Source organism: Somniosus microcephalus, chromosome 4 (assembly GCF_052327205.1).
Source record: "Somniosus microcephalus isolate GS21.2 chromosome 4, FLI_Smic_1.0, whole genome shotgun sequence".
Taxonomy (NCBI): domain Eukaryota; kingdom Metazoa; phylum Chordata; class Chondrichthyes; order Squaliformes; family Somniosidae; genus Somniosus; species Somniosus microcephalus.
In genome coordinates this window covers 153,956,244-153,972,197 of record NC_140990.1, presented here as the reverse complement: position 1 = coordinate 153,972,197, position 15,954 = coordinate 153,956,244, and the positions used below count along the sequence as shown (strand labels likewise).

The following is a 15,954-nucleotide window of genomic DNA, read 5'->3' as shown; positions in this document are numbered from 1 at the left end:
CCCCCCGAAAACCCCCGCATAAATTCCAGGCATATGTGCTCAAATCCTGGAGTGAGGCATGAATCCACAACCTTTTGACAGACACACCAATTAAGCCAAACTGGCACCTAACTACTACTCACTGGTTTATCTCCTCTTCTGAAGCTTTCCGCTGCCCTATGCCTACATCTTTGTTTCTCAATAATAAGTCGTGAAGGTTATGCTGATGGGGTTAGATGAAGAGAGATGGGAGGAGGCTCGTGAGGAGCATAAACACTGACATAGACCAGTTGGGCCAAATGGCCTGTTTCTGTGCAGTAGACTCTGTGTAAGTCATGCGTTGAAGTATTGAATGTGGAATATGTAGTGTATGTGCCTTTAAGAGCCCCAGGTGTGCTGTAATGCCGGTAATGGCCACTCGGGCTATATAAGCCTGTATATTGTGTAGATCCGTTAGAACCCCCCCCCCCCCAGACTTTGCTTAGTAAACACCTATGAACCAACTCCTGTCTTCAGTGTCTTTATCAACACACGGACACTACAGTGGCGACGAAGTGGAAACGGACTTACCTGCAATTCGGCAGCACCTCCAGGACATCGATTCCTCGGGCGTCCAGAAGACTCAAGAAAGTGAGAGAAGCTGTGGTTTCACCAGCTGGCCAAGCTGGTGGCAGGTACTGCGCTAATCCTTCCTGGGCATCAGGCTGGGGCTCCAGCGGCTGGCTCTACAGCTGAGACAGGCAGCGAAATCGGAGGCAAGCAATAATGGACTGGGAGGGAGCACTCGGGAGACGGCCGGCGCGGCAAGCAGGTCAGCGTTCAGACCTGGAGAGAAAGTCCCGCGGGAACGAGTCTCCAACTGTAAACATATAAAAAAAAATTAAAAACAAAGAACGGAAACCGCGGGAAACAGCGTTGTCATCGGCAGCAGCGGCGGGAAGTGCCATATCTTTGCTGCTGAAAAGAAAGAAAAGCGCGGGAAGCGCATATCTTTTCTGAAATGCCTAAGTCTGGCAATATTGATGCTTTTGATAGCGAAATAGAGGATTGGACCACATACGTGGAAAGAGTAGAGGTATATTGCACTGCAAATTGAATAGAAGATGAAAAAAAAGCTTCAGTACTGCTGAACCTAATGGGCACAAAGGCATACGGGCTGTTGCGAAATTTAATCACTCCAGCCAAACCAAAGGACAAGAATTTTAAAGAAATTGTTGATACCCTGCAGGAGCACTTAAACCCAACACCGCTGCTGATAGCGGAATGATTCAAATTCTTCAAGAGAAATCAACACAAGAATGAAAGTAACGCTGATTACCTAACCGAATTAAGAAAGCTATCAAAGTACTGCCAATTCGGGGCAGGACTAGCAGATTATCTTCGAGACAAATTCGTTTGCGGTCTCTTAAGTGAAGGAACACAAAAAAGGCTGCTTTCTGAAAAAGATTTAACATTGGACAAAGCTTTCAGTATGGCTGTATCATACGAAGCAGCAGCAAGAGGAGCTGCAGAGATACAACAAAAGACACAGGACTTCAACACCCATGAAATGACACAGGGTTTCGAAAGATGTTATCGCTGCGGCAGATCCACCCATAACCAGAAGGACTGCTGGTTCAAGGACAAAGCATGCAGGCAATGCGGAAAGATTGGACACATTGCACGGGTATGCCGATATGGACAAAATAAATCCACAGACAGAAAAAAAAAAAATCAATAAAGGAAAGTACAGGAAGGTACAAATGATGACGGACAGTAGCTCCGAAGACCAGAAGAGCGATAGCGACTCCGAAAACAAGAGACTAAGCTGTCTCAAATTGCATAATGTACTTGCCAAAGATGATTACCAAACCATTTGGGTTACCCTCACGATAGCAGGGTCCCCTGTTAAAATGGAGCTAGATACAGGATCAGCTCTAATCGTAATAAATCGATGGGATTACGAGAGGCTATTTTCGCATATACCTCTAAAAGACACATCCATTATCTTAAAAACATATACGGGGCAGAAAGTATACCCCAAAGGAAAAATAAGGGTGCCTGTTGTATACAACGGCAAAGAAATACAAAAGTTGTATTTATACATGCTACAAGATGGTGGTCCACCGTTGTTGGGACGTGAATGGATCAGAAAGATACGTTTAGACTGGCACTCCATTCAGGCACTGACGGTGACCAGTAAGAAAATAAACAATGATGACATCATACCTGAACGATTAAAAGACATCTTGGCCAACGCCAAAGAAGTGTTTCAAGAGAAACTAGGAACCTTGAAAGGCATCACCGCCTCAATAAAAGTGGAAGATGCAGCAATTCCCAAATTTTTTAAGGCAAGACCGGTGCCATACGCAATTCGTCCAGCAGTCGAAGCAGAGCTGGAGAATTTGGAAAAGGCAGGCGTATTATCCAAAATAGATTGGAGCGAGTGGGCAACACCCATCGTTCCAGTCATGAAAAAAGCATTGAATAATGATAAATCTGAAGACAGAGAAAAATTCGCATCTGTGGAGACTTCAAGGTGACTGTAAACCCGGTCCTTCACACAGTACAGTATCCTCTTCCGAGGATAGAAGATATTTTTGCCTCACTATCCGGAGGGAAACGTTTCACCAAAATTGACTTGGCACAGGCATATCTACAGATGGAGGTTGAGGAGGCCTCTAAAAAGTATCTCACGATAAACACACACAAAGGCCTGTACCAGTACAATCGACTGGTTTTTGGAGTAGCATCAGCTCCAGCTATCTGGCAAAGAGCTATGGAGCAAGTCCTGCAAGGGATTCCGGGGACTCAATGCTACCTAGACGACATCCTTGTAACAGGAGAAAACGACAACGAGCACCTTGCCAATTTGGAGCAGGTGCTCACTAGGCTGAAAGAACGGGGCCTACGAGCAAATCGCCCCAAGTGCGAATTTTTCCAAAATCAGATATCATATTGTGGCCACATAATTAATAAGGAAGGGTTGCATAAGTCACCTGAAAAAATTGAAGCGGTCATAAAAGCCCCAGCACCTGAAAATGTTTCACAATTAAGGTCGTTCCTGGGATTAATAAATTACTATCATAAATTTTTACCGGACTTATCAACTCTTCTACACCCTCTTAATGAACTTCTACAAACAGGAGTGATTTGGAAATGGAACGAAGACTGTAAACGTGCCTTCCATAAATGCAAAGACAATCACATCCGAAGAAGTTTTGGCTCATTACAACCCATCACTGCCAATCAGACTGGCGTGCGATGCATCCCCTTACGGCATAGGAGCAGTATTATCCCATAAATTCCCTGATGGCTCAGAACGGCCGATAGCTTTTGCATCACGCTCATTAAACTCAGCTGAGCGTAACTATGCCCAAATCGACAGGGAAGCACTCAGCCTGGTATGGGGAGTGAAGAAATTCAACCATTACCTACACGGACAAAAATTTACCTTGTTGACTGACCCCTCATCTCCATATTCAACCCTAAAAAGGGTGTTCCCATTATGACAGCGCAAAGGCTACAGAGGTGGTCCCTTTTTCTAGGGGCACACCAATACAACATAGAATACAAGGGATCAAAACAGCATGGGAATGCTGACGGTTTATCGTGCCTACCGTTGCCAACGGTAGAAGAGGCACCTACAGTAGACCCAGTAGAGATGTTCCACTCTACCATAGTGGAATGTCTACCAGTAACAAATTCTGCCATTGAAAGGGAGACGAGAAATGACCCGACTCTCTCACGGGTCTACGATTTAACAGTGAAGGGATGGCCAGCACATGGCGAACCACTGTTGCCAGCATTCTCGCAAAGAAGAGAACAGCTGTCAGTGTGCCGAGGAACCTTGATGTGTGGATCCAGAGTGGTGATTCCACCCAAACTCCAGGATAAAGTGCTAAAGGAGCTTCACGAGGGGCATCTGGGTGGAGTGAAAATGAAGAACCTAGCTAGGGCGTTTGTATGGTGGCCAGGTATCAATGGAGACATCGAAGAAATGACCAAGAGCTGCCTAGGATGCCAGAAGGTCCAAAACGCTCCACCACAAGCCCCTCTACATCCATGGGAGTGGCCCTCATCTCCCTGGCAAAGGGTGCACATCGACTTTGCTGGTCCATTTATGGACTCAATGTTCTTAATCGCGGTTGATGCACACTCCAAGTGGCCGGAGGTAATAAAGATGTCCTCCACCACCATGGAAAAAACCATCACAGTATTAAGGACCATATTTGCCAGGAATGGGCTGCCGGAACAGATATGTTCTGATAATGGACCGCAATTTGTGTCCGAAGAATTCAGAAAGTTCTTAAAAAACAATGGGGTTAAGCACTACACGTCCGCCCCATACCATCCCGCCACCAATGGATTGGCTGAAAGGTTTGTCCAGACCTTCAAGAAGGCCATAAAGGCAATGGGTAATGAAGACATAAAACTTCAGCACAAGGTGGATAACTTCTTATTCGCATACAGGAATGCAACACATATGGTTACCAACCAAACTCCCGCCATGATGTTCTTCAATAGAAACCTAAGATGCTGGCTGGATTTGGTCAAGCCCAACATCAGAAGGGACGTGGAGAACCGGCAGTTTCAAGGCATGAATGAAAGGCCAACTAGAACCTTCCAGATAGGTCAACAAGTTTTGGCCCGGGACTACCGTACCGAGAAATGGCAGCCTGGAAATTTCTGCACACGACTAGGGCCACTGACCGTGGACATCGGAGAAAGCATAATAAGGCGCCATGCTGACCAAATCATAAAGTCATCCGAAAAGGGACAACCTACACCACAACTCTATACGCCTAACGATGAAGTAGAGATACCCATATCTACCTCCGATCCGGTGATACTGGAACCCGATGAACCCGACACTGGCATTCAAGCCGAATCAGCCTTGCCAAAAGAACCTACTACACCACCAGAAACTACTACACCCCCGAGGCGTTATCCGGACCGAGTCAGGAAGCCTCCTGAGAGACTGACTTATAATTAATTAACTACAGCAATGTGTATATTATTTTTCTTATAACATGTAATTAATAATTACTTAAAATATGATGTACTGGTTAACTAGAAGGGGAGGAATTGTAGTGTATGTGCCTTTAAGAGCCCCAGGTGTGCTGTAATGCCGGTAATGGCCACTCGGGCTGTATAAGCCTGTATATTGTGTATATCCGTTAGAAACCCCCCAGACTTTGCTTAGTAAACACCTATGAACCAACTCCTGTCTTCAGTGTCTTTATCAACACACGGACACTACAGAATAGACATAGAAACATAGAAGATAGGAGCAGGAGTAGGCCATTCGGCCCCTCGAGCCTGCTCCGCCATTCAATGTGATCATCCAAATTCAGTACCCGGTCCCTGCTTTCTCCCCATACCCCTTGATCCTTTTAGCCTTAAGAAATATATCCAACTCCTTCTTGAATACATTTAATGAATTGGCCTCTACTGCCTTCTGTGGTAGAGAATTCCACAGATTCACCACTCTCTGGGTGAAGAAATTCCTCCTCATTTCTATCCTAAATTTCTGTCCTTTATCCTTAGACTGTGACCCCTGGTTCTGGACTCCCCGACCATCGGGAACATCCTTCCTGCATCTAGTCTGTCCAGTCCTGTCAGAATTTTATAAGTTTCAATGAGAATCAAGGATATATTGAGGGTAGTTCATGTTTGGGATGAACCTATATTTCCGAAGTGGAAGAAATGTGTTTTTTTTGTCACGGTGAATGAAACAGTAACAAACTGGAGCATGAAGGAGAATTTGTGGCACGTACCATATGATTTAGATAGCGTATGATTTGCACACTATGATTCGTGAGCAATTCTACAAAACTGTTATTGTAATTACAGGAAACCTTGTGATATCCGGCACCGATGGGACCGAGCTGTTGCCGTCCCATCAAAACTGCCGGACAAACCAGCACTAATGTTAAAACATACAGAGCTGAGAAGCTCCGTATCTAGCAACAAACCCTGTTGCTTAGCAACAGCTTCTAAACAGTCCGCGCAGCTTTGCAAGCGTCTCTGTAGCTAAGCAACAGCTTCAGCCAGACGCTTGCAGAGCCTGACTTCAAAAAAAAAGCAACGAGAAGTCAAAAAACTTATAGGAAATGGCTCCTGAATTTTGCCGGTAGATAGAGCTTTCCGGACATTTAACCTCCGGATAAACCAGAGTTTCCTGTACATTGTGCTATCCATATAGATAAGTGTGGTTTCGTTGCTCAGAGAGATTAATAATACAGCCCACTACACGGCATCTTGGCATTGTCCAGGTGTTATGTACGCTTGCATACAAATGAGCTGTCCTTGCCAGCGATGCAATGTTGGGTACCAGCAGCGAATCAAGGCCTCCTAACTGCCCGCTCTATGCCAAGCAGATGGGACACTGGGTAGGGGGGTCATCTCGAGGCACTGACAACCTGCCCTATAACGCCTATTACAAGAAAGAGCTATATTGCTGGAACGCTGTTTAAGTGCTCCCACCACAATATGGGGCAGCTGCCTAATTTGATTGGAAGTTGGAAGGGGGCTAATTCGCTTAGTCTTCAGCTCTCGTTGCACTGGCCACCCACGTTGGATGCCTCGGGCTCACCTCATAGGCTACAGGCCTCCGCCCAATCACCCAAAGAGCTGACACCAGGCATCGGATTATCATCTGCTCTCTTCCCAGAGAAAGGAGAGCAGTCACTCTGCAACTCAAACCAAAGAGCACCAACCATCATCACCAAGACTTGAATCAGTCACCAACAATGATAGCCACACTGCGGGAGAAGGTCTGGGTGATGTACAGACCTTGATGGGATGGGAGTGGTGGTGAGGAGCCAACTGATGCAAGGCAGAGGCTCAGCATGCTGAGTGCCATGGTGAGCTGTAGTTGGAAACCACCTGTTTTGAGACAGAGGTTGCTACTGCAGCCTGACCCTATTGAAGAGTCACTCCTGGCACATTACAATGGCGAGACTCTTCAATTACGGTCATGCTACTGTAAAGTTCAGCAGAATTCATGTCAGTAGCAGTCCTTTGCCACCACACAGCCCTGCACAAGTAACCATAGATGCTAACTCTGGCAATGAGTGACTCCAGGAAAGGTGACTCTAGCACTGTTGCAGGTTTATCAGTTTTGTTGCAGATACTAACCAGTCAGCGATGCAGCCATCCATCAATCCTACTCAACTAGGGAAACAATTAGTAGCGCTGCACACAGACAACCAGTACACCAGCAAAACGCACTAAAACATAAACTACAAATACTGTGACACCTAATGGGCGTAATGTTTAAAGTCAGTGCCTGGACGCTAACATGGCGGAATGGATCAACCATCCATTGTAAAACATGTCCAATGTCATTCCATTGATTTCAATGGGGTGAAAATCGGCTGGGTCCTGTAACGGGCAATCCGTTCCACCAGGCAACAGAGCTGACAATGACCCCCCACCATGACTTCAATTCACTTTTACCACGTCTTGCTGTCAGTCACTCTTGAGTGGCTGCTGGTAAGGCAGTTGGCTGACAACTGAGTCAGTTTCCCTGTCGAACCTGAACTGGAACTTGGTGCTGTTTCTATCGCTTTTTTTTGCTCTCTAGCAAGGGAAAGCTATTAGGAGACTAGGCTATCCCAGTTTGCGTACAGCATGTGGAAGAACCCTATTAGAATAGAACTATTGATCATACTGTTTTTCTCTGGGGAGGTTCCTGATCTCCACTTGGCTGAACCATGTGTGGGTGAATCGCAGACCTCCTGTTTCATCATTCCATGGTGCAAAGTGTTGAAACATTCCTGAGAATGGTGGGAACTGGGACTGCAGCCTTCAGCAAAACATTAGTAACAGTCCTGTTACAGGCTCCCAGCTCAGGATTCAATGCACTGGTGAGGTGTCAGTGACAGGTATTCTTCACTCCATGATTAGAGTCTTGGCTTTGGTCCTGGACGCCGAGAATTCATATCAGTGGCCCTGAAAAACCGTAGGGGATCCACCAAGCCCGCTGTAGCTCAAGGGAAACGACCATTTATTGCCATTAGCGCCATTACCCTGGGTCCTTCTGCCTGTCTCCCACTGAAGTTACAGTGCGAGGACAGGGAGAACCTCGGGGAATTTCAGGGCCAATGTCTTTAATGCGCAATGCAAATGGATATTAGGTAGCAATAGAAAATTCAGGTAAGTAGGAAAGGAACATTCAGGAGATGATTTAAAAGCCATGGATGTATTCTAGTGATCTTCACTTACGTTTGTAAGGCAGGAAGTGTCACTGTAGGACCCATCAGGTGTTGAATTGAAGGCTGGAGGCTGCTGTGCTGTGCCATTGGGTTGGAAGGTAGCATGGATGGCCACAATGGGTGTCCTATTGGTGGGAGAGGAGGTGGATGTGATGTGGGTTGCCCCTGGGAAGAGTAGTGATGATGATGGTGCACTGAAGTTGGACGAGGCTTTTCGGCTTTCACTACAAGCGGTACAGCTGACTGAACATCCTGTGGTATAGGAAGAAGGTAACCCGTCAGTCTGAGAACACATTGCATACTATTTCACAGAGAGAAGGCAGTGCAACACTCATTTGAGATTAACTTTATTTTGCAAGTGCAGTTGACTATATTTCTGGCAAGTAAAGGTTATATATGTTCTGCGTCACATGCTAGAGTAAAAAAATGTCTAAACACTAACATATTTCTATTCATATCAATACTTTGCTTTTATGTAAATTATTTTTTTACTGAAGTTACATAACAGTTTCATAAACAGAATTTCAGTTGGCACTGAGTAACATTACACTCTCAGACCTCTACTTACCCACACTTCCCCTTTTCTAATGACTTTCTTTTATTGTGTGTGACATTTGTGTTCAAGATGGGGGGATGGTAATGCTGGGGAATGGAATAGTTTCCATTTCAACCATGTCAAGCACTCCCAGTTCTGGAGCAGCACAGATTACATGCAAAGTCCCTTCTGCTCTGCCCCAACAATGTGCCTTAACTCCAACTGCAAAAGAGTGTCCCTTTCTGCACCAGTGCAACATTTCTATTTCTCATACCAACCATCTCTGTGGCCCTGATGAGCAAGATTGCCAACTTAGGGTCTGTGGAGCCATGTTGTTGAAGCCACTGAGAATAGCTCCTGGACTCTGAAGTCCGCCACCAATGCAGGGAGGGAACCCAACGCATGTCACGTGGAAATGAAGGCCAGATTTTAACTTGTGGCGGGTTTCGGGGGTCAAAGTCAGCGTCATTGCGACCTGAAAAATGTTAACATCCTGGGCCTCGCTTACAGGCCCCAACACGGCCCCCCGCCCGAACTTCTTGTGTGTGTCTGGGATAGTTTCCTACAACAATATGTCCTAGAGGCAACAAGGGGGCAAGCCATATTAGATTTCGTAATGAGCCAGATTTAACTAACAGCCTAACTGTGCGTGAACATTTACCCGATAGCAATCATAACATGAGAGTTCAACGTAGTACGATAGCAAAATACTGCAGATGCTGGAAATCCGCAATAACAACAGAAAATGCTGGAAAAACTCAGCAGACCAGGCAACATCCGTGGAGAGAAATTAGAGTTGACGTTTCAGGTCGAAACCCTTTTTCAAAACGTAGTGTTTGAATGGGAGAAACGCGAAACAGCTACTAAGATTCTAGACTTGTGTAAGGCCGACTTCAACGGGATGAGGCAGAGACTGCCCACAGTAAAGTGGGCAAATCTGTTAATGGGTAAAATGACAGATGATCAGTGGGAGATGTTTAAAAAAAAATTAATGTGATAAATGTGATGAAATAACTCTGTGTTCAGATATTTGTACTTGTACTTGTAATGTCTGGAATGTTCCACCGGGGGGAACCACTAATGCTCCTCCCTGGCCCCGCCCCTCTTCTGGTATGTTCTACCAAGGGCTCGGTCGATGATGAACTCTGTTAACTCTGCCATTATTCTTACTTAATAAAAGGCTTCAGTCTTAAGCTTTAACTTCACGGATTCGGGCAGTTATTTGGCACATCAATTTTATTAAGTAACAACTTTTGGAAGATGGATCGATTTTTGAAACCAGAGCGTCTGGATATCGATCCCCATTCGGCAGACGCGTCGAAGAAATTTACGCATTGGCTCCGATGTTTTGAACACTTCATCGCATCATCGACCGATCCGATGGTTAACAAGTTGGGTCTTCTAACCAACTTGGTAAGTCATCAAACTTACTCTATAATTGAAGATATTACTACATATGAAGAGGCCCTCGCAGCTCTTAAAGCCCAGTACCTTAAGTCGGTTAACGAAGTATACGCCAGGTATCTCCTGTCTACTCGCAGGCAATTACCCGAGGAATCTCTGGACGATTTCCTGCAGGACCTTAAGGCTTTGGCTAAGGGTTGCAACTACAAAGCTGTCTCTGCCATAGTGTATCAGGAAGAAGCCATCCGCGATTCTTTCATAACTGGCCTCCGATCTAATTATATTAGACAGAGACTCCTCGAGAACGACTCGTTAGTTTTAAAAACGGTCGTCGCTGCTGCTCGATCGTTAGATGTAGCCCAGAAGAATTCAGAAGTGTATGCATCAGCCCATGCATCTCTCTCAGCCTCGTGTGTTCCGAGTATGGAGGCATCCATAACACCAATGGAGCCCCCACTTAATCCTATTGTTGCGGCTGTGCCCCATGGGTCTAAGTGTTATTTTTGTGGCCAATCTAAACACCCCAGGCAAAGTTGCCCAGCCAGAGAGGCTACCTGTTTTAAATGTAAGAAACGGGGACATTTTAGTAAAGTGTGTAAGGGTAATCCTGTACCCGATGTCTTCTCTGCTGCCGCCTATCGTTTTACTCTAGCCTCGGCTACGGTTGACCAGACCATACCGTGTTCCTTGTCAAAATCTATGATGGACATTAAGATTAATGGTCGTCCTACTGGGTGTTTGATAGACTGTGGCAGTACTGAAAGTTTTATACACCCCAACCTTGTTAACTCCTGTTCATTGAAGGTGTATCCTACTCGAAGTGAAATTGTGATGGCGTCCAAATCCCTTACTTCGGAGGTAACTGGATATTGTAAAGTCACATTGACCGTTAAGGATACGGAGTATAAGGACTTTAAACTCCTCATATTACCTCAGTTGTGTGTGAACTTAATATTAGGCTTGGACTTCCAGTGCCAGCATGAGAGCGTTACCCTTAAGTATGGTGGATCTCAGCCTCCGCTCACAGTCTGCGGCCTTTCTACTTTAAACGTAAGTCCGCCTTCTTTGTTTGCGAACCTTGCTCCTAATTGTAGACCTATAGCGACTAAGAGTCGACGGTATAGTTCAGAAGATAAAACATTTATAAAAGAGGAAGTGGAAAGGCTTCAACGGGAGGGAATCATCGAACACAGTGGTAGCCCGTGGCGTGCCCAGGTGGTGGTGGTTAAAACTAATGAGAAGAAAAGACTTGTGGTCGATTATAGCCAGACTATAAACTTGTATACCCAATTAGACGCCTATCCTTTGCCTCGTATTTCTGAGATGGTGAACCAGATAGCTCAGTACCGCGTGTTCTCCACCATTGATTTAAAGTCTGCCTACCATCAACTTCCCATCAAAATAGAAGACCGACCTTATACGGCCTTCGAAGCTAATGTACCAATTCCTTCGGGTGCCCTTTGGAGTGACGAATGAGGTATCCGTCTTCCAACGGGAGATGGATCGTATGGTGGATGAATACGCGTTGGAAGCAACATTCCCGTACCTGGACAATGTTACCATCTGTGGGCGTGACCAACGGGAGCATGATCAAAATCTCGCGAAGTTCCTAGAGACTGCAAAGAGGTTAAACCTGACCTACAACGAAAACAAGTGTACCTTCAATACTACACGTTTGTGTATTCTTGGTTGCGTTGTGGAGAATGGGGTAATCGGGCCAGACCCTGAAAGATTACGCCCACTTAAGGAATTACCTTTACCTCACACTGTAAAAGCTTTAAGAAGGTGTCTGGGATTCTTCTCCTACTATGCCCAGTGGGTGGCTAGCTACTCAGATAAAGTCCGACCTCTTATTAAGTCGACGTCTTTTCCGCTATCGGCGGAAGCTCAGGAGGCTTTCCTTAATATCAAACGGGACATTGAGAAGGCAGTGGTATGTGCCGTGGATGAGAAGATCCCTTTTCAAGTGGAAAGTGATGCATCTGATTTTGCGTTGGCAGCAACTCTTAACCAAGCTGGTAGACCAGTAGCTTTCTTCTCTCGTACATTGCAAGGACCAGAAGTTCGACATTCTTCAGTGGAAAAGGAGGCACAGGCAATTATCGAAGCAGTCAGGTATTGGAGACATTATCTCACTGGCCAACGTTTTACGCTCATTACTGACCAGCGATCCGTGGCCTTTATGTTCAACACTAAGCAGAGAGGCAAGATCAAAAATGATAAGATTTTAAGATGGCGAATAGAACTGTCAACATATGACTATGATATTCAGTACAGCCTGGAGTATTTAATGAGCCATCGGATGCTTTGTCACAAGGAGTATGTGCTAGTCTAGGTACAGATAAGCTTCAAAGTCTCCACGACGCACTCTGCCACCCTGGGGTAACCAGAATGAACCACTTCATTAAGTCCCACAATCTACCCTACTCTATTGAGGAGGTCCGGACAATGACCAGAACCTGTCATGTTTGTGCTGAATGCAAACCCCGCTTCTATAAGCCGTCCAAGCCAGCTCATCTTATTAAAGCAACTCGACCATTTGAGCGTTTGAGTCTCGAGTTTAAAGGTCCCCTTCCATCGAGCGACCGTAATGTCTATTTTCTTAATATTATAGACGAGTACTCTCGGTTCCCTTTTGTTATCCCCTGTCCGGATGTGACTAGTGCTGTTGTAATTAAATGCCTCTGCCAACTGTTTTCCTTGTTCGGTATGCCTAACTATATACATAGTGATAGGGGTTCTTCCTTTATGAGCGAAGAATTACGACAGTTTTTGCTATCGAAGGGGATTGCAACGAGTAGAACTACCAGCTATAACCCTTGTGGTAATGGGCAGGTCGAGAAAGAAAATGCGACAGTGTGGAAGGCTATCGTACAGTCTCTGAAGTCACGAGGCCTGCCGACCTCTTGCTGGCAGGATGTCCTGCCAGACGTGCTGCATTCCATAAGGTCTCTTTTGTGTACAGCGACAAATGCCACCCCTCATGAAAGGATGTTTAGTTTTCCAAGAAAAGCTACTAATGGAGTATCGTTACCCACATGGTTGACGACCACGGGCACTGTTGCACAGACATGTGAGAGGCCACAAGACTGATCCACTGGTGGAGGAAGTACAACTCCTCTATGCTAATCCCCAGTATGCGTATATTCAATATTCGGATGGGCGAGAGGATACGGTCTCTATTAAAGATCTTGCACCTGCTGGAGCTCGAAAAGAGTTCGACTCTGAGAGTAGAGTTTTCAATCGTGGTATTGGACCTTCAGAGACACAAACCCTCAGTGTGGAAAATACTGATGATTCTGGGAATTCGAATGAACCGGAGTTAGTACTCCGGGAGGAGCCTCAGCAAGAGTTATGTCGTTCCCAGAGGATTATCAGACCTCCTGACAGACTGAATCTATAGCAGGGGGTGAATGTGATGAAATAACTGTGTGTTCAGATATTTGTACTTGTAATGTCTGGAATGTTCCACCAGGGGGAACCACTAATGCTCCTCCCTGGCCCCGCCCCTCTTCTGGTATGTTCTACCAAGGGCTCGGTCGATGATGAACTCTGCCATGATTCTTACTTAAAGCTTAAGACTGAAGCCTTTTATTAACTTCACGGATTCGGGCAGTTATTTGGCACATCAGATACAGAACCAGTTTATACCCCTGAAGGGAAAGAGCTCTACTTGACAAAAAAAAACCAGCCATGGACCACTAAAGAGGTGGAGCACCAGCTTTCTGGCCATTTTGTGAATCATATTTTATATCCAAAACCCCAAGAAATAACTGTACTGTTGGGAAAGCTTGTGGGGGTGGCTTAGGGAATAGGATTGCAAGTCAGGCTAACCTGACTAAGGTGCATTCATATGCAAATGGCCATCTCACACTGACAGGCTGGGTGGAAGGGAACCCAGGCCAATTGACGTCATCACCATCTAGCATGATTACTGGGAACAATACCCCGAGAGGTAACTCAGAGACACTATCAATAAAGCACAGTCCCAACCAAAACTGGTGGAAGGCAGGAGATGGCCAGGCCATTGTCTTCTAGGAGATAAGCCAGTTAAGCAAGTTTGGTTTGAGATTGAAACCCATTACCTGCTAATGGGGGCCATCAACTCAGGAAACGACAGACATCCAATAATCAGCACTCATTGTCTCTCCAGGTGCCAAGCCTGGGAACGGGGAAATGGAATATAATTTTTCACAGAGATTTCAAAGGTCATGAACCACTCCAGGCCACGGGGGGTCCAGACAGATCATCTGAGTCAATACACATTGATCAGTATTGGCGAGAGGACAAGGCGATGGGTTTTGGGTATATAAGGAGCTATTCGGGGGCTGTTCTATCTCTTTCTTCTCCTCGGCATCAGTCTACAGCGAGTCTCCCGAGTGAGGCTCGGCTTGACGGAACACCGCCAGAAGCTGAGCGCTGCTCTTCGTCCCTCCTCAACGGACCTCGACTCAAACTGGAACTTGGATACCGTGTCGGCGGTACGGAACCAGGAGCGAGACGTACAGGAAGAAGCTGCAAGCAAGACAACGGGCAATCGGGGTGAGCGTATTGCCTGTGCCTACACATCCACAAGACCACTTAGCTGTGTGAGGGGGTGCTTGTAAGTCCCAACCAAACCTTAGAGGGGTTTAGTGCTGGGGTCCTGTGTTAGTTTATTTCACGGGAGGGTTCTTTTATTAGACCGTGGTAATTTAGCACGGTATGGCTTGTTGGACAAGCCAGGGTTGTATTGTTTTGTACTGTTACGAGTGTCATTGTTAATCCTATTAAACACAATATGGTTGAGCTCAAACGGGTGTCCGAGTCTGATCTGTCCATATAATCCCTATCGTCCAGAACTTGTAGTAAGAGATGTGTTTAGGTGCGCCCGAGAAAACCACTTAGAGGTAAGGGATAGCATACAAAAAATAACAGATCCTGGTAAATGGAAAAGATACAAAGAACAGCAAAGGGTCACAAAACAGAAAGGAAGCACTACAAAAAGGGAGTATGAAAAGAATCTTGCAAGGGATATCAAAATCAATGCGATGAATTTTTAGTTACATTAGGATAAAAAGGGTGGTCAGGAGCAATGTTGGCCCCTTAAAAACTGAAAGTGGTGATATAGTCAATGACAACGGGTAAATGACGGACATGTTGAGTAATTACTTTGCGTCAGTGTTTTCAGTAGAAGAGGATAACATGGCAGAAATCTTAAAGAAACTAATATTGAATCGGGGATAGGGACTCAATAAAATTAACGTAAGTAAAATAACAGTAATGAAGAAAATAATGGCACTAAAGAGTGACAAATCCTCAGGACCAGATGGTTTCCATCCCAGGATTTTAAAGGAAGTAGGTGAGCACATTGCAGATGCCCTAACTATAATCTTCCAAAGTTCTCTAGATTCAGGACCGTCCCTTTTAGATTGGAAAATTGTGCATGTCACTCTGCTTTTTAAGAACGGTGAGAGAGGGAAACCAGTGAATTATAGACCAATTAGCTTAACGTCTGTTGTCGGGAAATAACTAGAGTCTATAATTAAGAATAGGGTGACTGAACACCGTGAAAATTTTCAGTTGATCAGAGAGAACCAGCATGGATTTGTGAATAGTAGGTCATGTCTGACAAACCGGATTGAATATTTTGAAGAGGTGACTAAAGTAGAGGACTGGGGAATGTCTATGGATGTTATTTATATGGACTTCCAGAAGGCATTTGATAAAGTCCCACACGGTGGCATAGTGGTTAGCACTGTTGCCTCACAGCGCCAGGGACCCGGGTTCGAATCCGGCCTCGGGTGACTGTCTGTGTGGAGTTTGCACATTCTCCCCGTGTTTGCGTGGGTTTTC

The 15,954-nt window shown here is 45.5% G+C and overlaps 1 protein-coding gene across 19 annotated transcripts in view; it reads right to left on the bottom strand.

Annotated features, from left to right (window-relative positions):
- The window catches only part of c4h21orf58 (chromosome 4 C21orf58 homolog), a 139,406-nt gene that overhangs the window by 17,059 nt on the left and 106,393 nt on the right, over positions 1 to 15,954 (bottom strand). For 16 of the 19 annotated variants that reach the window (XM_085985334.1, XM_085985333.1, XM_085985331.1 and 13 more), the window contains one exon: positions 8,191 to 8,432. The exons of 2 other annotated variants lie outside the window; for them this stretch is intronic. In XM_085985334.1, the coding sequence (XP_085841460.1) occupies positions 8,191 to 8,432 (242 nt within the window). Of the gene's footprint in view, positions 1 to 549; positions 839 to 8,190; positions 8,433 to 15,954 lie in introns of all 19 variants that reach the window. One more of the 19 variants, XR_015078100.1, reaches the window with a different exon arrangement.